At 35.3% G+C, this 26,192-nt stretch overlaps 1 protein-coding gene across 1 annotated transcript; it reads right to left on the bottom strand.

Annotated features, from left to right (window-relative positions):
* Nucleotides 1–1,361: 1,361 nt before the first annotated feature.
* SPO11 (SPO11 initiator of meiotic double strand breaks) lies at nt 1,362–24,640 on the bottom strand. The gene is made up of 13 exons (XM_087720834.1): nt 24,519–24,640; nt 20,244–20,357; nt 16,520–16,608; nt 15,149–15,215; nt 13,795–13,903; nt 12,860–12,946; nt 11,610–11,643; nt 11,293–11,402; nt 7,918–8,017; nt 7,397–7,434; nt 5,155–5,231; nt 3,121–3,232; nt 1,362–1,725 (listed from the first exon to the last, which is right to left on the bottom strand). The coding sequence occupies exons 1-13, from the start codon at nt 24,638–24,640 to the stop codon at nt 1,606–1,608; spliced, it is 1,179 nt and encodes a 392-aa protein (XP_087576960.1). The 3' UTR covers nt 1,362–1,605.
* Nucleotides 24,641–26,192: the final 1,552 nt, after the last annotated feature.

Genomic DNA, 26,192 nt, shown 5'->3' with positions numbered 1-26,192 from the left:
AAGCCCTCTCTAAGTGGTTTACAGAGCCAGCATATTGCCCCCAACAATCTGGGTCCTCATTTTACCCACTTCAGAAGGATGGAAGGTTGAGTCAGCCTTGAGTCGGTGTCCCAAAGGTGCTTTGTCAAGAGGCAACTGGGCTTTCTGGATTTTTTTTGAAGACGTTCAAAGAAAAAAAGAGCTGAAGAAGCTTCTTGGATGAGAAGTGAAATGTCTTCAAAGAAAAACCAGAAACTCCAGTTGCCACCTGAAAAAGCACCTTTGGGATAACATGACCTTGATGATTGAGAATCTCCATAGACACTTGAGTCGGTGAGATTCGAACTGTGGATGCTAATGATTCCATATGTATCCCAAAGGTGCTTTTTTCAAGGAGCAACTGGACTTTCTAGGTTTTTTTTTTCTTTGAAGACGTTTCACTTCTCATCCAAGAAGCTTCTTTGGCTCTGGCCGAATGGTGGGGAATGGAAGGATTTATACTCCTTGCACACAGCTGGTTATTTGCATTCTTTTTACAAAGTTGTTGAGGCCACTTGGAGCTTTCTTCAATCAGAACAGAAGAAGCTTCTTGGATGAGAAGCGAAACATCTTCAAAGAAAAACCAGAAAGTCTAGTTGCCTCTTGGAAAAAAGCACCTTTGGGACAACCATGACCTGGATGACTGAGAATCTCCATAGAGGATTGCATCTGAAGTGTGTAAATGGATCTTTCACCATTGCTTCACTATTGTCAAAAGACATATTAGTCACAGGTAGCCTTTGACTTACATCACTTCATTTGGTGACCTTTTGAAGTTACATAGGCACTGCAAAAATTGACTTATGACCATTTTTCACACAACCTTTGTAGTATCCCTATGATCATGTGATCAACATTCAGATGCTTAGCAACTGCTTCATATTTATTGCAGTGTCCCATAGTCATGTGATCACCTTTTTCAACCTTTTGACAAGCAAAATAGGAAAGCCAGATTCACTGAACAACCATGCTATCAGCTGCACTTAACAACTCTAGCAAGAAAAGTTGTAAAAATGGGGGAAATGCATTTAACAAATGTCTCACTCATCAACAGAAATTTAAGGCGTAAGTTGAGGACTACCTGAATATAACTGTTCCCTCCTTTTGGAAGAAGGGTATAGTCACAAATTTAAATTACGGGGAATAATGATAAAGACTTTCTTACTTGATTTATTATAATTTTATATCATATTTTTAAACTCAATACATTATAAACAAATCCTTTTAATTAATTAGTAAACTGATAAAGCATTTGTGAAACAATATTACTATCCTTTTGTCATCTGTATTTTTTCTTTGAAACATGCAATTATAAAATGTGAAAACTAATTAGAATAGATCAGAAATCATTCTTCCTATCAAAAAGGAAAACTAAAGAGAATACTAATTCACATAGAAAATATTTTACATAACTGAAAATTTTGTATGACCTGCCTTAACACCTCTGAAATAAATTATAGTCCATTAGGAATGTAGTCCATCTATACCTTCTCTTTTGTTTCCTTATATGTTCTACATCTTTTCACTTTTTTAATATTTATATTCTGTCAAAATACTCATTAAACATCTTTAAAAGTGTCCTGGTATTCATATCCATCCACCGAATTGTAGCTTGTTTGGCAAATATATCCTGGAAAGATAATCTGTTGAAAATGAAGCGAGAGCTTGAATTTCAGCCTTCATTTTAGATGTTTCCATAATATCTAACTGTAAAAGAAAAGCATTGGAAATTAACATTTCAATCAACATTAATATAGATGCATCATTCAAAAGACAAGCATTTTATGCCATGTATTCCACAGTATAAATATAAAATGTAAATTACAAAATAAAACATAAAAATACAAAAATACAGACCATCAGAGGTTATTTGCTACAGAGGTTATTTTACTACAGTATTGTGCCAGATGAATTGCCTGTTGCCTCTCTGTCCTCATTTACATCTTTTAAATCTAGCGCATTGTCAGGACAAGTCAAGCCTATACATCTCAGACATTTCCTTTAGCCATAGGCAGCTACTAAATGCCAATGTTCTTTGCCTTTTTAGGTAGGCGTTTAAGCCTCAACTGTGTTATAGCATGAGACAACTTTCCGCTGCCCTCTTCTACACTAGAATCTGTAAAGTCCTCTGGAAGCACACCTTGTTTTGCCCTTACGCAGGAAGGCGTGTTTAGACCTGCTTCTAATCATTAAGACATTTTATCCAGTTCAAAGGTGCTTAGGCCAAAGCTATATTATGCAGACCTGTTTTTAAACTATTTCTTGATTCAAATATCAAAATTAAGTTTTTAAAAAAATTATTTAGGCTGGCGAGCTAATGCTTATGTTGAACAGCAGAGAGGAGCACCTGAGTTCTGGAGTTCTTTTCAATTCTTTTCTAATACTAACAGAGACAAGTAGAATTCCATAAACCCAGCGGTATTATCCTCTAGGTCCATGAGGCAACACAAACATGTCAGCATGGATTTTCTGTGTCTGTATTGCCAGACTCCCACAATTTACCAGCACACTTTACAAGGGATCTCAAGTGGATAGTCTACTTCTGTAGCTATGCTAACATTTCACACTAGGCTGCAGCTCTGGATGTATCAAGAAGACTTTCCCACTAAAACCAAGGGCTGCCATCACATGTAACGGCTGACGTGGATGTTGACACACTGTATAAAGGATTTGTGGGATCCCTGCATAGAACACACCATAAGGGAACATAACTTGCCAACATGGCTGCTGGCATACTGTTCAGAGGAGAGTGGACTGGAATGACATACCTGTCCCAACCAAGTAGCCAATAGATGATAGACAAATTATTATATAATCAGTTCATTGCTGTCAAATGCAACATATCATCTAAGATCAAGGAAACGTTGAAGAAAACACTAGTTAAATTTCGGCTCAGAGCAACCAGTCCCTTGACATCAGCTATGGGCTGAAGATAACAGGAAGGCTCATGTGGAGTTATTTAATTAGTCATTCTCAAGTTAAAGAGGGCACATATACAGTAGTTGCATCACATAATAGAACTCTAACAGCAGAATATAAATGAATCTGCTATTAAAACTGCTTACAATATAAAATACAGAATTTATTATGATCTATACTTACTTCTTTTTTCCAGGCTGACTCATGAGCAGTGTATGGTCTTGCCTGTAAAGCAGTTAGTTTACTCTGATCTTCTTTAGTCAGTGGAATTAGTGCACTCTTAGGAACATTCAGTCTAAAAAAACAGTTTGATTAGTCTGTGCTTATTTTTACAGTTAAAGCTTATTTTTATTTTTCATAAATATGAAACTGAAATAAAAATCTAATAAGATTAATACTGTCAAATATTAATGTTCAACTAAAGCCTTTGCACATTTTAGGGACCATGAAGTGTTACTTACCAGTGGCTTATCATATAGTTGGAACACTAACATACTTAACATGTCTCCTTGCCACATTTCATTAGTTAGTGCTTGCCTGTTTTGTCATTTTGCTACAGGGAAAGGAACAAAGGAGGATGATAGTTCAGGATGCTTCATATCTGCTCTAATACTCTTAGAAACTGGTGTTGTCTTTTGCTACACATTTGGGACATTATCCATTTTCCCCCTCATCCAGGCATTGAGATAGAGTCACTAGTGCTCCTTAAGACCTAGATATGATAAAATGGTAGATAATGCGGTTCTACAGTGGAACGTGTGTTTAAAATTTAAATTAAAGTGGGCAGAGAAAGCCCTCCTCTCATATCTCCAACATGCAGAAAATCAGATAGAGCATATCTGTATTCTTGCATGAACATACTGCCCAAATGGCAGGTTTTTAAATTGTATGATTATTCCTTAAATAATTCATTTTTACAGTCTGAAATACAATTATTAAATGAAAGCCTACTATTTGAGCTGCATATTTTAATGTTTGAGCAAAAAACAGATTTGGAAATGAGTTGATAGCATTGTTCCAATATTTGAGGAGTTATTACAAAAATGAGAGGGTCAAACTATTTTCCAGGCAAGACAATGGTTGGAAACTAACCAAGGAAAGAAGCAACCTAGAACTAAGAAGAAATTTCTTAATGGTGCGAGCAATCAACCAGCGGAGAGGATTGCCTTCAGAAGTTGTGAGTGTTCCATCACTGGAGACTTTTAAGAAGAGACTGGGTAGCCAATTGTCTGGAGAGGAGCATTCCTCTTGAGGACTCCTGCTTGAAGAGAGGATTGAACTAGAAGTCTCCAAGATCCCTTCCAACTCTATTCTATGTTCTATCACTCAGCATTTCATGTTATTTGGAAGAGACTTGGAAGTTCTGGCAGAAATCTCTAATAGATCAGAATATATATTGTAAGCATGGGACTTGAAATTCTTAAGTTAAATTGGTATGTATTTACTGTTTATTTCTACATTTATACAGGTAGTTTTTGACTGAGCCCCAAATTTATGTTGCTAAATAAGACAGTTGAGTTTTGCCCCATTTTACGACCTTCCTTACCACAGCTATTAAGTGAATTACTGCAATTGTTAAGTTAGTGACACGGTTGTTAAGTGAATCTGGCTTCCCTATTGACTTTGCTTGTCAGAAGGTCACAAAGGGTGATCATATGACTATGGGACACTGCAACGGTCATAAATATGAATCAGTTGCCAAGCGTCTGAATTTTGATCATGTGACCACGGGGGATGCTGCAATGGTTGTAAGTGTGAAAAACCGTTATAAATCACTTTTTCAGTGCCATTGTAACTTTGAACAGTCATTAAATGAACTGTTGTAAGTCTAGGACTACCTATACTTATTAAATCATGGAATATACATAGTTTTATATGCCACAACTGAATGAAAAATTGTAAATAAGTCAAAGCTCCAGTCAAGCAAGACTCTTAAATGTATGAGGGTCTTCAGAAATTGTGGGTGCTCCATCACTGGAAGTTTTTAAGAAGAGGCTGGACAGTCACTTATCTGAAATGGTATAGGTATTCCTGCTTGAGCACTAGAAGACCTCCAAGGTCCCTTCCAGCTCTATTCTAATTATAATTATCCTGCCGCCTTGTCCCTTGTAAATTTGTGCAGAATAAATCAATAGAACTCTTCTAACTATTAAGAAAAAAATGAACTTTTTTTTGCTTTTTAAAAAAACTAAAAGTATGATAGTTAGAAAAACTAACCGATAAATGTCAGATGGAAGGAGGCCAAGCCATCTTACAGCTGGAACTGTGAGGCGATGGGCTTCAAACGACATTGACTGAAATGTGAAATCACAATCTTTTTGCTCAATATATCTGTTATAGTAGACTTAATATAAAATAAGGCTTTTAATGATTAATATCATTGTAGGCATATCTACTCTGATTGATTGATTATGTGCCATCAAGTCACTATTGACACTTAGCATCCAAATAGATACGTAGATAGATACTCTCCATGAGCCTCTCCTTAACTTGGTCCTTCAGTTCTTCCAATTGTGTATACACAGCTGGTGTAGCTGAGTCTATCCACCTTGCTGCTGGTTATCCTCTTAAAATTGTCTACTTGGAAATTTTATTATTTTTATCCTCCAAATTGTGGGAGTGCTAATTGATTAGATAATGGGAGAATCAAGTTCTCTTTTTCACTGCATTATTTGAATCAACGCTTTTAAAATTTCATGATAAAAATTATGGGTTACATCCATTTATGAATTAATGTGTTCTGTATTAGACCAAAGCAAAACAGAAAGCATATTCAAAATAAAAAAAAAACACTTCTTTATGTGGCAATAGCAGTTAAATTAGCCAAATGGGACAACAACAAATGTTACAGTATGCAATGGAGCCTAATTCTCTTCTTCTCTGATGTGCAAAGTGAGCATTTGTGGGGTGAGGCAACATGTGGGAGTGTGTATATTCATTTCCCTCTCTGCAAGATTTTGATGAACTGCTTTTACACCACATCAGATGTAGAAAGATATCTGCTAATCAAGTAAGGAAATACAGTTAAGGGGAAGGCCTGTTGAAGAAATACCTTCCATTCCAAGCTTAGGTATTCTAAATGCTTCCAGTACCATAGGCATGCAATGCTGCAGCAAACATTATGGTTGGGTATTCTATATTTGTGGCTCAACTTGTTATTCCTTACCGAAGGGAAGAGGGAGTTAAGCATTTTCCCAAAACCGTATATTGATGTGTCATAGCTAACCTTGTGCTTGATTATTAAAAAAAAAAAATTGGAAAGATTTGGGATGGAATGATATTTACCTCACAGACTAGGAGTGAAATTGAGCTATACCTCAGTTGAATAACTACTACAAATATGCCCTAAAAGTTTTCTTCACTGAAATATTTAATAACAAAAATGGTTTCATGTTGTGTGAACACTTTTTATACTTATTCTCTTCTCAGAATAGAGAAGATTGGGTGGTCCCATAGTTGAGGCACCAAGAACACCCAGGTTTTTCTGTCTATCCTTTTGTAGACTTTAGACTTTGGGCCAATGACTGTTCCAAACCAGAAGTGTTGAGGGGAAAATAAGAGAAAGGAATATTATGTATACCATCTTTAGCTTCTGAATATGAGAGCGGTATTCTGTAATCTAATAAGTAAACAATAAAATATTAATGACACATAGGATATGTGCTTTTTTTGAAGTACCATAAATCAATGTGACTCTGTTTTGCATAAGTTTTCCGTCTTCTTATTTTAAGACCTAGGTGTTGTCGTGATACAAATTTTAACCAGTTAAAACTTTTTTTATACTTTCCTATTTTTAGTCCATCAACTTTTCAATCTAAATTTGTTTCGCCATCCATGCAGGCTTAACATTCTCATTATATCTCTCAGCCTGCTCTTTTAAAATTCTTTTACCCTTTTTATTCTTCAACCATAACAGTTAAAGTATGACATGCAATTCAACCTCCCCCCCCCCCCCATGAAAGCATAGGCAAATAGTTGTCAACAAGATACAAGTGTTCTCTTGATTTGTCTCTCTAGAAATCTTGTGGTTCCATAGATTAAGCTATGACTGTAGTCTGAATTGGAGTTTCTCCTGGCTTCCATGTTATTACTGATTATTGTCCCCCACTCCCTGCCAAGTTTATTTTTATTTTTTAAAAACATACTGATTATTGTTAATGCCAGTAGGAGTGCTCTGAATGAACTGCCAGTATATTTTTGACCTTTTTATCTAACTTGCAATTCTACCTACCAGAATTCTCAACATATGAATTGATGTTCTAATTGTGTGACCAATCCCAATCAGTTTGGTTTCAAACCAATTTTGCAATTCCAAGCCAAAATATGAGAAAGAGATAAAGTATGTGTGTGTGCGCACACATGCGCGCACGCGCACACACACACACACATGCAAACACATGCTGTTACATTTCATTCACTGTGAAATAATATGACAAGTTTAAATTTAATAAAAACTTACCACAGATCCATATTTGTAGATACTCATTATTTCAATACCTGTACAGAAACAATATTTCCCAGTTATTTTTTACAATGTTTTAGCAATGAATTCCAAATGAATTAATTAATACCAAGTATATGCATGACAAAGTTGTCCCAGAGAAGACACAGAGTTTTAAAGTTCCTAGTCAGTAGCAATGGAGAAAAAGAAAAAAGAAATGAAAGAAAGTGAAGAAAATAGAATATAGTAGAATGTCTGAAGGAAGAGAAAAAGACTCTTGTATGAAAAAGTATTAGTGATGGATTAATGTCCCAATAGAATGAACTGTAAATGAACTGGCTAATTTGAAGCAGAATGAAAAATGCATTCCAAAATGCAACAGAACTATGTTGAATGGGAAGTATGGAAAAAGTGGCAGGTAAAATAAAGATGAAAAAAATATTAAGCAAACAGCAAGATAATTTGCAAAATCTGAGAAGTGCAGTGTACTTTTTACAAAGGGTATAGAAACCTTTTTTGCAAAGGGTATAGAAACTTACCATGTGGGTCAGCATCCATGAGAGCAAAGATTGGTATATGACAAGTATCCCATAATTTTCTGATTAGTAGTCTTGTATTGATATCTGGTACACCTTTTCCCTGAAGAAATAATTACTATATTTACAACAATGACACATTTTTCAATATCTGTTTAGACACGGTTGTACTACTCAGCAAAATCCTTCATTACAGAATTCCCAATTCAGCTTCCAATGAGTATAATCTTTTTTTTTTACAATTGTTCATATTAAATGAATGAAACATTAATACAAATACATTAAAATATACACCAATAAAATTAATTTCTAAAAGGTGTATTAAAAATGGTGAAAAACAGGAATTAAGACATAACATACAGTGCTAATTAAAAGAATTTTAAAAAATCCAAAAAGTAAACCTGCTTTTAGATACAAATCAGGCAGGTATCACCATTTAGAAGACTTGCAAAAAATTTTTTAAAAAAAGTATTTCCACTGTCTCAAAGTACATATGGATAAATGCCAAGAGGATTTCATTGTGTAATGCAGGTAATGATAAGGTGACAACCCATCTGAAAGATTTGCCTTGGTCCCCACACTGCTCTAGTCAGGGTCTGGATGGGAGTGAACAAACTCGCACTCAATCCTGACAAGACCGAGTGGCTGTGGATGTTGCCCCCCAAGGACAGTCCAGATATTCCATCTCTAAGCCTGGGGGGTGAAACTTTACACCCCTCAGAGAGGGTCCGCAACTTGGGTGTCCTCCTGGACCCGCAGCTGACATTAGAACATCACTTGTCAGCTGTGACTAGGGGGACCTTTGCCCAGGTCCATCTGGTGCACCAGTTGAGCCCCTATCTGGATCAAGAGGCACTTCAAACGGTCACTCACGCCCTCGTCACCTCAAGACTCGACTACTGTAACACGCTCTACATGGGGCTGCCCCTGAAAAGTGTTCGGAGACTACAATTGGTCCAGAATGCAGCCGCACGAGCGATATTGGGTGTACCAAGATACACCCACGTTACACCTATCCTCCGCGAGCTGCACTGGCTCCCTATCGGTCTCCGAACGCGTTTCAAGGTGCTGGTTATTACCTTTAAAGCCCTACATGGCCTAGGACCCGGATATCTGCGAGACCGTCTTCTGCCGCATACCTCCCAATGGCCGATAAGATTACACAGGGTGGGCCTTCTCCAGGTGCCGTCGACCAGACAATGTTGTCTGGTGGCTCCCCGGGGGAGGGCCTTCTCTGTAGCCGCTCCGACCCTATGGAATGATCTACCCCCAGAGATCCGGATCCTCTCCTGGCTTTCTGAAAGGTTACCAAAACCTGGCTATTCCGGCAGGCCTGGGGCTGTTGACCTCATGAATGAGGTCCAGCCCCGCCTATATTGAGTGCATGAAGTGATCTTTTAATCTGTTTTTTTTCCTCTATTTTTAATTCTTTATTTTTAAAAAAATGTATTTCTGTAAAGGGCCCAGAGTCCTTCGGGATTGGGCGGCCTATAAATTTATTAAATACTTAAATACATACTTAAATACTTAAATACTTAGTCACACCCCTGACTAGAGATAGTAACTCTTCCCACATATTTTATATCCACTAAATTCTGAATTCAGAGCATATTCACACACAATGAAAACTGGAATTCTGCTCTGCACACACCAGCTTTCTTTACCTATGAACCTACTGGTCACTGTGGACAATAGACACAGAGACAGTCATTGGAAGGATTCTGTACGTTTATCTTCATTCCTTCTCTAAAAAGACCCAGTTAGCACATCTCCATGTAACATATATCCTTTTGATTAGATTAGCATTCTCAGGGATTTCATCACTTTCTTTTCTCTCTCTCTCTCTGTTCTCTTTTTCTTTTCCTTGTGATCATACACTTCAGGTACTTCTCTGGGCCACTCTTTTTCCATAATGTAAGCTCACATGACAAATTCTTATCCATAGATAAAATAACTAAGGCTTTTCTATCACAGAATTATTTTCTAAATAAAGCTTATCTTTATTTTCTTTCATACAAGCACCGGTCTCAAGAATACCTTCAGTTACACTCCTAACTTTAGTGTTTCTCTTCCCATGCATTCTTTCCACTATATAAAGCTCTCTGCTATCCAACAATGCATTGTTGTTGGAACTAATGGAGGCCCACTGAAGCCAGTTAAATCTCTGTTAAGTAGGAAAGTGCTTTTGTGCCTTAATGACAAAGATAAATCTGCAACCCCTCCAAAGCGTGCACTTGACCCTTAGAGCAATGTGGCATTGCTGATATACTGTAGGTTTTTTCCTATATTTTCCTGGATAGGCAAACCACTAAGCTTCTACTTTAACTAGACTCAGCTTTAACTCGTCAGCTATCTGTCAGTACAGTCCCACAATCAAACACTGATTAAGGTTTTCAGATGATGTATTTCTGTCTGTAGCTAAGTCTTCAGAAGATGAAAAAAGGAAAGGTGACAAAACTAGTCTAGGGAGACATAGCTCTTGCTATTTTAGCCTGAATCAGAACCTTTTTTCTATTACTTCTGCGGAGTATGAGAAGAACTATAAGCCTTCAAGCTGACAGTGATCATATTACTGTGTGAAAGCTGTGTAAATATGAGGCTGAAACCCCGGCTTTCGGGGAATAATGGGCACCAGTTATTACTTAATGATATGACTGGACTTGTGTGGTTTGACCATAAATAAACAAATGGTTTACCAAGCAAATGGTTGAAGATAACACTTGCAATCTCCTGTATTACCTCTCCTGACTTGGAAAACCAGACTTGTTGAGATTTACCTGTTCTTGCTGATTATTGCTCCTTCCTGACTTCTTCCGACATGAAGTGCTACTAGGTACATCAGATTTGGCTTAACAGTACTGCTTACATTATTCCTTTGGAATGATTTTGTGGTGATGACCATGTTGTCATTTTGGGATGATAGGATAATCCCTCCATGTTACCCCAGGAATAGAACAGAACAGCCTATGATCACTATGCTGGTGCCACTGCATGCTTAACATCTGAATTACTTCACTTACCAGTTTCACATGGCATGGAAAATAACATAACAGCCCCAAAGCACAAATGTCATTGTGGTTGAGCAGAAACTTAGCACCATTTTCTCAAAAAATAATCTAGCTATCAGTAGAATCACTATAACATATTAAACAAGGTATTTACAAGAAGGGCATAATTGATAGCATTGAAAATTGCTGAAATGAATTCAGGAGATTTTTAACAGGTTTATGCTTTCAGATTATATTGGTAGTAGTCCACCTCATAGTATGACCAAGGCAGTTTTCCTTCTGAAACCAGATACAATTGAATTGAAATGTATCTGGATAATTAGGTTTATTTGAAATGATTGGATTTGCTTAGAAAAATGTAAACTTGTACCGTAATTATTATACTTGGGGACATTTTACAGCAGAAGTTGTCATCTAACAGTCTCTGAAAAGTTGCATCTTTTTCTATAATTAGAATAAATTTTGCATCTGTAATCAAATCTGTAAAGTTAAAGGGTTCAAGAAAATATACTGGAATTTAATTGCACTACATAAAGTATTGGAAATTATATAATTTTCTGTTACTATAATGTGAACAATTATAGCATCAGCGATGCCACTTTATATGGAATCTTTAGTAAATTTTGTATTCGAGTCTTCATTTTGTTTTTTAATTTCTTTAATCTATACATTTTGCTTAAAGGATACTTCTTATTCCTTCTACATTAGATGGTACAGGTGTCTAAAAAAACAGACATCAAATTGTTTTAGAAACTGAGGAAAATCATTCTTTCAAATAAATTAGACAATAAAAAGCAAAAGTAAATTTCTAAAAGTATTTTCCAAAACAATAAACTATAATAATTCTACATTACTTTGTAAGTGTTATGGTTTTATATGTTAACACACTAATTCTAACCATCCTTCAAGAGTTATTACCTTATAGTGGTGATGGGGCTAATACATTAGAAATACTTTATGAATTGGGATTTTATTTGATTAAATAAAATCCATTGGAGAAAGAAAAGCAACCCTCTCTAGTATTTTGCTAGTAAAATAGTAAAAACATTCACCACTCAGAGGTAAGGTGAAGACTGCATAATTGCAGAAAAAGATTTTTCCACAATGTGCACTAGTTAGGTACAAGTTAAAAAAGTACAGATAGTCAGTTCAGTAAAATTATATCCAAGCATCAATAGCAATAGCAATATAGCAGTAGACTTATATACCGCTTCATAGGGCTTTCAGCCCTCTCTAAGCGGTTTACAGAGAGTCAGCATATTGCCCCCAACAATCCGGGTCCTCATTTTACCCACCTCGGAAGGATGGAAGGCTGAGTCAACCCTGAGCCAGTGAGATTTGAACCGCTGAACTGCTGATCTAGCAGTAGCCTGCAGTGCTGCATTTAACCACTGCGCCACCTCGGCTCAATAATTTGATTATCATATTAGACAACCAATGGATATAAATACTGGTTTTTCTCTTATTGAATATATACATGGATGCCATGAACTATTTGAGAGCTAAAGTATAATTTCTCTAAATTTGGGATAATTCAATGTGAATTCTTTCTCTAGAGATTTAAACATACTATACTTAATGCTATTGTAGATTGTCATATTGAAAATAATTATGCAGACTGCACTAATTCTATCCATTTTTGATGGAATGGATGAACAACAATAATTATACAATATCTACAATATAAACACTGAGAATGTGTTTGCGATCCTGAATTTACCAGCAATTATGAAAAAGAGGATTTTTTTGTAATTTTGCAAAAAATCATTTTTGTCTATTTTTTTTAAAAGACCTGAAGTGGGAAATGTTGCTCCTGAATAAAAAATTACAGGGCCTCATAATGCATTGAGCAAAAACATGTAATCTATGTACTTCAACTAGAATACAGAAATGTGCACCTTATATAAAATCGGGAAATAATAATGAATTATACATACTGTGGTACTACAAGTACAATTTACTTTTGTACCATCCTCCTCAATATAACTAAGATTACCAGCAATACACCCTTTGCTAGTGGAGAGCTGCAAAGAAAAAAAATAGTAATTTCAGATAATAATTATATAGTCACCAGGATAATATATCTAATCATTATTTATACGCTAGATGGGAAAAAATGTTTATCCTAAATGAACATAAATGATGTGATAGTGTTCTTAATTACTGTAGTCACAGGAAATTTTATCAGTTCTTGGATTGGCTGAATTTAATATTGCCTTAGGGAACTATTTCCTCAGGTTCATAAATAGCATGACTTATTTCCATACCAATTTGACATTTATAGAAAATTGACCACTATCCTCCAAATTGTCTTTTCTAGACAATATTTAAGTTCTTTAATAACCAATCCCTCAAAACCATGCAACTGCATTTTTTTGTTTAGCAAACGGGAAAAGTTTAGGAAATTTTCTGGCAGTGACAGACTTGCTGGAGCATAGGAGGATGATATCTCCCTTTTGAACTATAGTATTTAAACAATAGGCTGAAATGTTTCTTTTTCAAGGTGGATTATAGTGTAAGTGAGCAGTCACAGAAAGAGCAAATAAGAATTATTTTATTTTGGCTATACTGTATAATTTGCTTCTGGAGTGTCATTAGAGAAAGGAAATGACAAAAGACCATCCCATATTTTTTTTACACACACACACAAAAACACACACACACACACACACACACACACACTTTATCCCCCTTTCTGTGATTTGCAACTGCCAACAAATCTATTCTTTAGATATGACTTTTCTATTTTTATTTTATCATGTCTATCTGTGTTTACTATTGTGGAAAATTAATAAAAATAGTATTTTGTACTTTTTCTCCACAAAATGTATTAAGCTATTATAGATCATGTAAGAGATATTTAATACTTAACAATATGTAGAGTCCTTCTGGGTATCTTGAGCATACAGCAAATGTCATTTATAATATTGTCCACAACCCTCTGGTTACCAAAAAGTACTGTATCAGTGTAAAAGATATCTCTGTCAGAATAAAATGTAGTTTTAAAATAAAATAATGACAGTCTCAAGAGATTTCAATGCTACTTAGAAAATAGTACTCATGAATATTTAGCAAAGGGCATCCCATAAGTATTGCCTGTGGACATTGTCCCACTCTTCTGTCATCTTCTTTGAATTTTATGTTTTGTCTCTTCTAAATGGAACCCACAATAATTAAAAATTGTAGGGAAAATCCCTAAGGGAGTGTTCAGGACTATTCTTATGCAGAATATTTCAACAATGATTTTTACAAGTTGTCAGAGTTTGTGGAGTTAAGATGAGGAAGACAATATTCAGACCACTATGCAACCAAAAAAGGAGCTGGTTACTTTCTCTTCCAATCTCTTTTACCATAAGAGTGGAGAAAAGCTTAGGAAGTGGCATGGAAAATGATGAATCCTGATTTGAGATGCTTAGAGAAAAATTTAAATGTAATAAATATTATTTTTGATGTAGGCTAACTTACTAAACTGCTCTTGTGGCATCTGTAAAGTTTGGATTTGATTATGGAATAAATGATTCCTTTCATTCTCTTATTGGTAATCATTAAATGAATAAAATTTGGTCAACCATACTAATTTATCTGAAACTTGAAACAGCTATTCTGGCGTCATAAAAACACAGCAGTCTTGTAGGCTAATTAGATAATCTCAGATGTAATATATTTAGTAGAACCACTTTCAAAAATATTTCAGAATGGTGAAGTAGATTTTGTTTCAATGAATAACTTTACTGCTTCAATATTTCAAACAATATTATGGTAGGGAAGATCACAATAGAAATGCTATCACAGAGGCTATGTTTGTACAGCACAAATAAGCTTTTATGAAATTAATTCACTTTTGCACAATAAGTTCACAGGGTAGGAATCACATCATAGGCGTCTGTTACAAGCCACAGCATCAAAATGTATAGTATATGTCAATATACTAATGATATAAAATTTTTGCCAAGACATCTAACACAAGTATTACATAATTTTGTGTGATGTCGTTAAAATGCAAGTATCATTTGATACCTCTTGAGGTTGTTTCTATGAAATTTTAATTGGCAGTAGGAATAACTGAAGAATATTCACTACTAAGACAATAGTTCTATAAAAAGGCAGAAATGTAATTTGAGTAAGTTTCCCAGACTTGACTCTCACTAATTCTCACAAAGATAAAGTGAATAAATATTGTATATGTTTATTTTAACCTTACAAATACATATAAATATGATTATTACCTTTTTGTTGCATACGTGTTTGTCTGAACCATCTTGTAAATTATAGATAATATTTTAAGACACAAAGCTGAAACATAAAGCAAAACCTCATACAGTTGCCACCTGAAACATTTGCATCCCTTGTATTTTATCTTCAAGTTCTTGGCATACAAATTATTTCTCTTACTGATGGCATTATTTGCAAAGATATGACAACCTAGTCTAAATCTTATCTGACAGTAAGGCTTTATGTCAACACCTCAGTTGATGAAAACCACAACAAACAATGGAAATCAATATTTATTCACTTACTCGGTGACAACCATAGCATAGAAAAATTGCAACCTGGAATAAAAAGGCTTAAATGGTAAAGAGCATGAATTAATAAATGAAATGAAATGAAAGAAAAATACTTATAGTGTGTGTTTGTGGAACTAAGAGAAAGGGAAAGTATATAATCAATCTGAAGAAAGGGATAATATAGAGTACAAGTGTCGAATACATGCACAGAAGTGAAGGTATTCAAAGATTTAATTGAATAAAAGAACTAAAAGATGTCAGAAAATATGAACTGAGGTAATCAGGATTATTGTAGAGGTATAAGTTGGAAACACTGTAGAGGAATCCATAGGTTGGTAAGTTTACGTTATCCTCCAGGGAATGGTGATAATGGAAGAAGTTTGGGGGGGGGGGAAAGAATATTCCGAATAAATGTGATCCAGAAGGAAAAAAAAAGAACCAGGTGACATGAAGAGAATAGGAATACCTATGGGAATGATATAAAAGTGTAGAAACAGTGACTGAGGCATTTGGAGATCTAGAAGCTTTGTGTGAGAAACATACATTGAAGAGTTTGTGTCAAATAAAACAGATAAACAGGAAGTTATAAATAATGTGAGAATGTTGAATTGAAGAATGCTAAGGCTTCATGTGTAGATGGCGTAATGGAAAATACATTAAAATATGGAGATGGATTCACTTTGGTATGACGTATGTTTTCTTTAAAATATATACAATGACTGCATCTCTGCTTATCAATAGGAACAATGACATAATTATACCACTATGCGAAACAAGAGAAACAAGAATACATGCAAAATTACAGGAGGATTACCTTATTATGTACATCCAGGAAGTTTTAACCCAAAGATATTTTAGCAACTCGCTTATTTCTTTATTATTCTTACTAAATAGACTTGCAAAGCTTTGGATTTTATGAAACAAAAGTTTATGCTTCAAATCAAAACAAATTGTTGTACAAGTTATCCTGACACAAAGAGGACAAAAGTGGATCCCAATTAAATGATCAGATCCATTTGTGCATTCTTTGAATTGGAATGAAATGTTTTTGAACTAAATAGCTCGATATATTGCTGAGTTTCTTTAACTTACCAAACTTTGGTGCTGATTTAGGACTGTCACTTCTTATTTGCTGTGTGGTGCAATTAGATATCATCTGCAAACCTACAGCCTCTGTAAAACTAATTTTGAAAACCAAGCAGGAATTTAAAATAAGAACTAATAATCTGATATTTTATTCATCAGGATTGGTAGTATTACATAAAAGTCAAGAATATTTTTTGCACTAAAGATTAGAGGAAAAAAGATAAAATGTGCAGGTAATCCTCAATTTATGACCACAATGGAGCCTAATATTTCCAGGCCACTAGATGGCTATCAGTAGATGTATTAAGCCTTAAGAGCAGGGAAATATTGAAGTTTCACTGTATTTACCACTTCAAGTTAATTCTCAATATGGGTTTTGAATCATAAAAACCAGTTTGTCTTTCTCTTTGTCTTTCTCCAATGGAGCTCCAGATGTCTCACCTGGTGCTCCATCTCCCAATCAAACAAGATCCACCCCAAGACCAACACCCAGGGAGTACACAATGGGTGTTTAGGGAAATGCACAGGATAGTATAATACAGGGAGATACACAGAGAAAGGCTTCATAGGGATGGTACAATCCAAGCCCCTGCCACCACTATTCCAAGAAGTGACTAAAGCCTCAGTCAAACTGCCCACCTTAGAGAAAATCCCTGAATCTCAAACTTTCTCTGAAATTCCACAGGATTCATAAATGTAGGGACAAACATTCTCTCCTTGGTGGAGAGAAGCAGTTACCATTACCTACACAAAAGGGTCTGAAACATTTTTAAAGTCCAGAATGAAACACATTCTGTACACTCCCGTTTATTTAATGGATTGAAATCCTGTTTATATCTGTTACTTTGCCTATAGACATAGACTTTGTATGGATAAGTATAATGAAATATGGGGCTCATTTATACAAAATATTAGGAAACAGTTATTAATGCTGTGTTTTGCTATCTAAAGTCACTACTTTTTATATCCTTAAGGTGGCAGAAGATACTACATTATAAAATCATAATAAATCTTCCAGTCTTAGAAAACTTGTGATTTCTCAAGGTACTGAAATGAATCCAGAGTAAGTTAGTCATCATGTTTAATTTCATTTTACTTCAGTGGTTGCATAGAAAACTCTTGTCATTTAAATTTGATACAAATTACAGTCAAATTTCAGTTTTCCTTATATTTAGAAAGAATGTGATTAGGTAACATGATTAGGTAATAGCATTACATATAAAATTATTTTGGTTTGCTTTATTATGTATATAAACAAAAATCAAGTGAATCTAAACTCAGAAGTGGGTTATTTTCTTTCTACTTATTTTCTTTGGGCTTAAACTTTGATTTCCAGTTAATTAGTCCAGCCCTTATTGTATTTATTTCATAGTACTCAAGGAGGTGAACAGACTTCAAAATTTCCTATTCTAAAATTCACAAACCCAGACTAAAGTAACTCCAACAAAACATGTTAGCAAAACTTTTAGTTATAGATGGAGCTAGAGTTGCAATGTTTAATCTATCATGTAGCTGTCAACCCTGAAGCTGACCTGGCTGAAGCCATCTAGGAGCTTCAGTGCTGCCACACTGGAGTGAGGGAAAGAGGGGGCGGGATTAGAGATAGCTGGGATTCTGTAGTCAAAATAAAATTCTTTCGCCTGGGAACCAGGGACGTTCTCACAACTGGCTGGAGGAAGGAGGAGTGATGTCACCAGACGAGCAGATGCTGCATTGATTGGGCCATGTGACTGATTGTTTGGGGTTGGGGGAAAAACTTTTAATTAGGTGAAAACCAAGGGGTTGCTCAGAGTTGGTTTTCACCACATATGTGCCAATTTGATATTTCCAATAAAACTATTCTTTGAGGATTCCAAATGCCTCGGAGTTTTGCTTGCGATGGAACTATTTCTTGGAACCCTGACATTAACTTTTGGTTATGCAGCAGTTCTTGAAACTTCTAATTGTGAAATTTTATTCTATCATCAATGTGGTCTCTCCCAAATTTTAGTAGACTAAAACTGAATATATAAAATTGAATAATAGCAATAATAATTTTCACGTTACCAAATGTAATACAGTTTAAGTCAATTGCAAATTTCTGAATTATAAAATTCAAAAACATATTATGTAGCTGCATAATAAACGAAGTGAAAACATAGAATAAATTCTTCACTAGTATTATACCTCTTGGATTTCTGGTGCCCTTTCTTCTTTCATAGCAGTTAAAACATTTTTTTTAAAAAAATAGATAATAAAAAAGACACATCTATTAACAATTCTATATTTTTAGATCTTTATTGATGAGATTCAGGAATAGTTCTGTCATACTGACCTGCCTATAATCTGTAAACCCTAGTATCAATATTCCACACTATCATTTAAAACAATTCTTTGATTTACTAGATTTTTTTTCTTTTTTCTTTTCTGTCAGTCATCTCCATTGCCTTCCATATTAAGCTAACAGTTGGAATTAATATTTAATTTCCTGAATAGTGAGCACTTAATTGGCAGCTGATTTGTTTCCATGTCATTCTTTGTTACTAAGAAGTGTTACACAGGTGGTATTCAGTAGGTTCTGACCAGTTCTGGCGAACTGGTAGTGGAAATTTTGAGTAGTTTGGAGAACTGGTAAATACCACCACTGACTGGCCCCGCCCCCATCTATTCTCTGCCTTCCGAGTCCCAGCTGATCGGGAGGAAATGGGGATTTTGCAGTAACCTTTCCCTGGAGTGGGGTGGGAATGGAGATTTTACAGAATCCTTCCCCTGCCATGCCCACCAAGCCACAGCCACCAAGCCAAGCCACACCCACCAAGCCACACCCACAGAACCAGTAGTAAAACATTTTAATCCCCCCATTGGTGTTACTAGTGTCACTAATGGCACTTCCATGCTTTACCTCCTCTTCTCCTGAGAACATCAGTCAGCTGGCTAGTACAAACTCAAATAAGCTGATCATTAGAAGTGTAAAAAGCAGCATTCGATCAATACCCACTCCAAATAACACAAGGTTCTGAAGTTTCAAAAAAGCTCCTATTCTCACCTTACACAGATATTTGCCAACCCTCAGTTCTGTTGATAAATTGAACAGCTCCTGCCAGGAGGGGAAATTCCTAAAAGTGTCAGCATAAGTAAGCCCTGCAGTAAGGATTTGGGGTGAAGCAAAAGGGAAGAATACCTGTTCACAATTTCTGTAAAGCATCAGCATTTCAATGGAAAGACTATTTTAGTGATACTTTAAAATATGCTGCAGGTAAACCAGAAATAAACTGAAGCTTTGCTGATCATGAGTAGGTACAGAACAGTGGTGGGATTCAACATAGGTTTTTTTGCTACTGTTTCTGTACGCCTGGCTTGGTGGTTGTGGCAGGGGAAGGATACTGTAAAATCTCCATTCCCACCCCACTCCAGGGGAAGGTTACTGTTAAATCCCCATTCCCTCCCGATCAGCTGGGACTCAGGAGGCAGAGAAATTTCCACTACCAGTTCTCCAGAACTGGTCAGAACCTGCTGTATACCACCTCTGGTACATAATTAGATTCTGATTCAAAGACTATAGAATTGCTTGAGTCTAATCTAATCCTTGAGAATGTAGGTTGTTAACCAAAAGTTTTCATGTTATCTTTGGCACTTGCAATTTAAATCAAAGGTTACAAATTTAATCAGATGTAATAAATATATAAATATACAATTCATATTTTACCCATCATGTTTGCATAAAATACATTAGCAAGCATGGTTTACTTACTGTATATTTCCCCAATCAGATCTGTTTCTTAAGATAAGAATAGGTGCTTTATTTCTGGACAAACTCATGATAACATCTTCAATAACATTTTCTATTGCTCTCAGTACCTCGGAGCTGAAAGATGTTACAAGATATAATTTCATACAGATGGTATATCATTTCCCAAGTTTCCCAAAATATTTTTCACTATTGCCTTCTAACTATTTTTTTTTTGAGATTGCTGAAGATTCTAGAAACATTTCATAGTGCTTTGTCTTGCTTCCAGTAGTAGAAATCAGTTCATATATTTAAGTTTCAGCCTTAAGAAGTACATTTCTAGCCAGTCCTCACAAGCTTTTTTCATCAAGCCAAATATCTGGATCAACTGATTTAAAACAACTATGATTAATGTTTTTCAATCATATGATGTAATATTAGCTTTGGCCAGAGTTTGACTTAACTTGTTTTTAAATGCTGTAAACTTAAAATAAAAGTTCAAGGATATAATATAAGTACTTCCTCTCTACCATAGCACATTAACCTTTTGATCTGACACTTTGAATGAGTGCCTGTGGTTTTTAATTATATGAAGGTTTTGGCTGGATAAGAACATTGTGTGTGTGGCAGGGGGAGGCGAAATGTATCATAAGCTGAAGTAAGTGCATTAGTACTGCTCTCTCTCTGTACTTGTGTATGTCTGTGGGTATATTTTGATGGAGGGGATAGATAGACACACACACACACACACACACACCACACTATATGTATGTATGTATGTATGTATGTATGTATGTATGTATGTTACTTTCTTAGATGGGAACTCAGCAATTTAATGAATGACCAAATTTAGTGTTTCTTCGCTGCTATTTTTGAGTGATTTTTAAATATAATTCTAGAGGTATTGTTATGAGGACTAATATTTGTAATAATATTATATTTAAAAAGATTAGGGGATAGCTTTCTCTACTTATTGCTCATGTTTTAGATTGAAATGTTTTAGAATAAAATTGAGTTAATAGAAATGGACAACCCTGGTATTATTGATTAGCCACTCCTTTTTCTAAGTTATTTCACTTCTTTCAGTACTTACAGTTATAATAATTAATGATCCATGTATAGTAAACAATATTATTGTTCTCCGTAAACCACATCATTTAACCAGACAGATTTCTATTTAATCTTTAGAAATGTGTAAATAAGTAATGAGGCTCAGATGGTAGATCCAGGTTTCATGTGCAGGCTTAAGATCTAAGGTTTTTGGAGCCAACAAGTTTGAGAGCATTTTAAATATAGGAAGAGAAATATTTGATAGACATACCCACTCAAACAAATTGCACAAGTTCCTTCCTACATTTTAGCTCTCACTGCTTAAAAATGAAGTAATCCTCAATAAAAAGTGATATGACTAGTCAAAGAAAAAGTTAAAAAGAAAAAAAACACAACACCTCAGCAGTAATTAAAGACAAATCTAAACTGTTGAACGGCAAAGAACTACAGTGTATCACACAAGAATAAAGCTTGTCAGCTCATTTCCAACAAGTCACAGCATGAGCATTATTTTTCTTTTGGCAACAGAAATAGAAATATTATTTCACAACAGAAATTTTAAAAGATGCAGAATTAATCTCTTGTAATATGTTTGTTTCGGTAAATCTGGGTTAGGACTTATTATTTCAAATTAAATACTAAAATATTAAATTGTTCGTGGCAATTGTATCAGATGACAAAGTCCTTAAATTAGAAAACAATAGCATTCCCAATTTCATTTGGGGAATGCAAACTTTCAAATGATTTGCTTGTATGTGCAAAAAGGATAATTCAAAGCATTAGAGCTGATTATGTATAATTTATTTTTTTATTTTTTTATTAATATAAATAGAAAGAGCAACATGTTCAAAATCCATAAAGACAGTATGTTGTCGGGTTACAATTATTTTGAGTAATATTCATTATGATAATAATAATAATAATAATCGTATTCTCTAATAGTAATTTCATAATGACAGTTCTTTTCCCTCATAATATTAATGCATATTAATTGTTAATATTAATAAAAATTAATAAGTTACAGAAATCAACCCTAACATTAAAATTAATATTTCTCTTGTACTTTTAGGGAGTTCTAACTCCTGTTTCTCTCATTTAGCCATTGATAAAACAGATTCCATACCTAAAAATATTCAGCGCCTCCCTTTTCTTTAATTTCAAATGTTAGTTTATGTATAATTAATATAGCCAATCATTACAGATGTTACAGTGAATAATGCTAATGAAAGTAACAAATGCAAGCTATATTTCAAATAGAAATCCATATTTCAATTTTTACATTTATTTGATTTATTTATTAAATTTTTATGCCACCATCTCCTCTACAAGGTGAATCTGGACAGCTTATTATTCCTTTGTTGGTATACCTAAAAGCAAAATTATTTACTAGATATTGAAGATATTTTCAAAATTTTTTAAAACAATATCACTATTCGGATCGTATGTTATTGTATATATTTATGTTATAGCTAGTGGGTTTAATGTTGTTATTTTACATGATTCAATCAATCTTTTATGAATGCATTAATTTAAATTTTTAGGGTGATAAATAATGATAAATATAAACCATACAAACAGAAGCTCTTTGGCGGTCCCCCCTAATTTTTAAAAGTAGGAAGGGATCCTAAGAGCAAAAAGCTTAAGAAGCATTGTGCAGGAACTCCTTGACTTATGCCTACAACTGAGCCCAAATTTTATGTTGTTAAATGAGACATTTGTTAAGTGGGTTTTGTCCCATTTTATGACTTTTCTTGCCACAGTTGTTAAATGAATCATTACAGTTGTTAGTAACACAGTTGTTAAGTGAAAGTGGCTTCCCTATTGACTCTGCTTGTCAGGTCGCAAAAGGGGATTACATGACCCTGGAACACTGCAACCGTCATAAATACGAGCCAGTTGCCAAGCATCCCTATTTTAATCATGTGATCATGGGGATGCTGCAATGGTCATAAGTGTGAAAAATGGGCATTCACTTTTTTCAGTGCTGTTGTAATTTTGAATGGCCACTAAACGAACTGTTGTAAGTCGAGGACAACTTGTACTAAGGATTGGAAATGGATAAAAAGCAAAGAAAGCTTGCATATGTGGTACTGTGCAACTCCATGTCCTAGCATAGAGTCTTTCTCCATTTTCTTCCTCCAGTATTTACTAGACATTTATAAATGACACTGAGAATTTGCAAGGGAGCCTCACATTTTCAAAACAGAAGCAATAATAAAGCAGCCACTACAATACAGAAACATAGAAAACTGATGTTAGGAAAAGACACAGCAGTCCGTTGAGTCTTCTTTTGAGGGTTTTTTTTCCCCCCTTATTATTTTTATTTTTTATTTTATTATTTTAATTTTATTTTTTACCTTTTTTTGTCAAATGATAAGACTTGTGTTTATCCATTATCTCCACTGGAAGTTGTTTCCCAGCTTCCATAGAATAATAGACACAGATTTTAACAGAAACAAGATTTGAACTGATTTAAATATCAGCTATTTTTTTAAAGTCAGCATACTTTTTAGAGCATGTTGTTAAACTAACATTTTACACTTCCTGGAGAAGAAAAAAATCTCAACTGCCTAAAAATTGAGCTTTTTAGACCTAAAGCGTTTCAAATAAAAGCTTTAGAAGCAGCGTAATAAAAATTGCTTTTGCTGTTCCCAATCATAGATGTCCTTGTGTGCCACGAAAGTGTGAAAATATTTATGCCTAGCTGATGCATTTTCACCAGACTAAACTCATTAAATCCTCTTACTTCAGAACAAGTACAGGTAATCCTTGCTTGGCGACTGTTCACAGTTAAGACAGTGATGAAAAAAAATAACTACATGATGAATTCTTGCATTTACAGCATCCCTAGCTCAGTAAAGCAAAGAAAAGTTGATGTAAAACGAAGCACAGTTGCGGTTACACTTAGCAACCATGTTCCCAGTCCCAATTATGGTCAGTAAACGAGGACTACCTGTATTCCTGCTATTATGTGGTAACAGAAAATTGGGTTCCTGCTCTACCTTTTTGAAGTAGCCTCTGAAGGATGTCAATCCCTTTGGTGAGGTCTGACATGGTCTGTTACCTGGAGTGACAGACATTTGTGGGTTATTTTTTGAGGCAGCCATGGGAATTTAGTGAGGATGCTAGTGAGAATGGGCTTCAGCAACAACTAGCCACTTCAACCACCTTTTGACAAGATTCTCTCTGTCTTGGTTCATATCATAACCGACTCAAATTATAATCTGGGTTGAGTTAGGATGACATTACCTAGGGATTTCACAACGGAAGCTGGCCACATGGGGTGGTTTTGCTGAAGTTTTCCTGAGGGCCAACTGGTGTTGATCCAATAAAGTGAACAAAGACCAGTCTGTCTCTGTCAAACAAGCCATAAGGAAATAAACAACAATTTAAACAAAAAACAGGAGAGAAAAACTTGTCACACTCAACCCATGGAAAAAAAGCAGATTCAGACTGAAAGTCTGGCTCTATCCTTATCTCTCTATCTTGCCTCAGAAAAAAAACAGCCAATCAAATCATGGTAAAGGTGGGCCTAGTCTGCTTGCTGGGTGCAGTGTGGACACACCTGGTTGTACTCTGAGGGCTGAGGAAGATTTTTTTTTTTTAAAAAAAAGCCTTCAGTGTTACTAGCGTATATATTTCCCAGATGTGGTCATCAGGGCCTGGATTAACCATGGCTGTAGTGAGTTGATTGGTGGGGGGGGCTCCTGTTCTTTGCAGGGGACTGATTTGGCTAGTATTTGCAGTGTTCAGGTCTCTGTTATCCCATACTTTCTAGGATACATGCACATTCTTTTACTTTTGTAAAGATTTAATCTGTTTAGTCTTTCCTCCTGAGGTAATGAAAGCCATAAAGCTTTGGCTTTCTTCTTTCAGAAGTTGGGGAGACATTTGCAGCTCTAATTCTCCCCCACCTCAACTTGCTTCAGAAGGATTAGTACCACACAGTGTTTCTTAGCACTGGCCACTTTAAGTCGGGTGGACTTCAACTCCCAGAATTCCCCATACTGGCTGAGGAATTCGACAGTGGACATCTACACTTCTTAAAAGTTGTTGAGGTTAAGAAAAGTTAGGATAAAATGGATTGACTATATACAAAATAAATACGGGACCAATAGCAATAGCAATAGCAGTAGACTTATATACCGCTTCATAGGCCTTTCAGGCCTCTCTAAGCGGTTTACAGAGAGTCAGCATATTGCCCCCAACAATCTGGGTCCTCATTTTACCCACCTCGGAAGGATGGAAGGCTGAGTCAACCCTGAGCCGGTGAGATTTGAACCGCTGACCTGCTGATCTAGCAGTAGCCTGCAGTGCTGCATTTAACCACTGCGCCACCTTGGCTCTTGACAAGTTTCTTGGGACCAAGAAACTCCAGTTAGCCTATGCTTAAGATCAGAAATGATTTAAATTGTTTAAAGTTAGTTCAGCAAGAAGAAGCTAAGGTCAATGTAGGATGTCATTAATTTCTTTATTTCTTTTTTTCCCAATAGATTTTAGACTGTGTTTGTTAAAAATCCATACCGTGTACGGGTTCTGGGAAGTCGAGGGGGGGAAGGAGGAGGGGGGTTGGGGGGGAGGGTGGAGGGAGGGAGGGGTATGCATTAGGCTAGACAAGAATTTGGTGGTAAACTAGAATTATTTTGACACACAAAAAATTGTACTTCGATGTCTTACTGATTGAGGAATGATGAAATGTTTGTTTTAAAAGAAATAAAACTTTTGAACCTGAAAAAAAAAGTTAAGATAAAGAACGATATAGCGAGATTAAGTGGGAATGCCACACGTCTCTGAAATATGAGCTATAAATGTCTATTTAAATAGACCCTATCAACTGTACTTTTTATTTGACACAGGCATATTTATTTGGTTGTTTACTTAAAAAACAAATATTTGCCATAAGGCCCTAAAGTACACGAACCT

The sequence above is a fragment of the Thamnophis sirtalis genome, unplaced genomic scaffold (assembly GCF_051295495.1).
Source record: "Thamnophis sirtalis isolate CommonGarterSnake01/CBP01778 unplaced genomic scaffold, rThaSir2_p1.2 scaffold_7, whole genome shotgun sequence".
Lineage (NCBI taxonomy): Eukaryota > Metazoa > Chordata > Lepidosauria > Squamata > Natricidae > Thamnophis > Thamnophis sirtalis.
The sequence above is the reverse complement of the archived record's forward strand: the minus strand, read 5'-3'. Positions and strand labels throughout refer to the sequence as shown.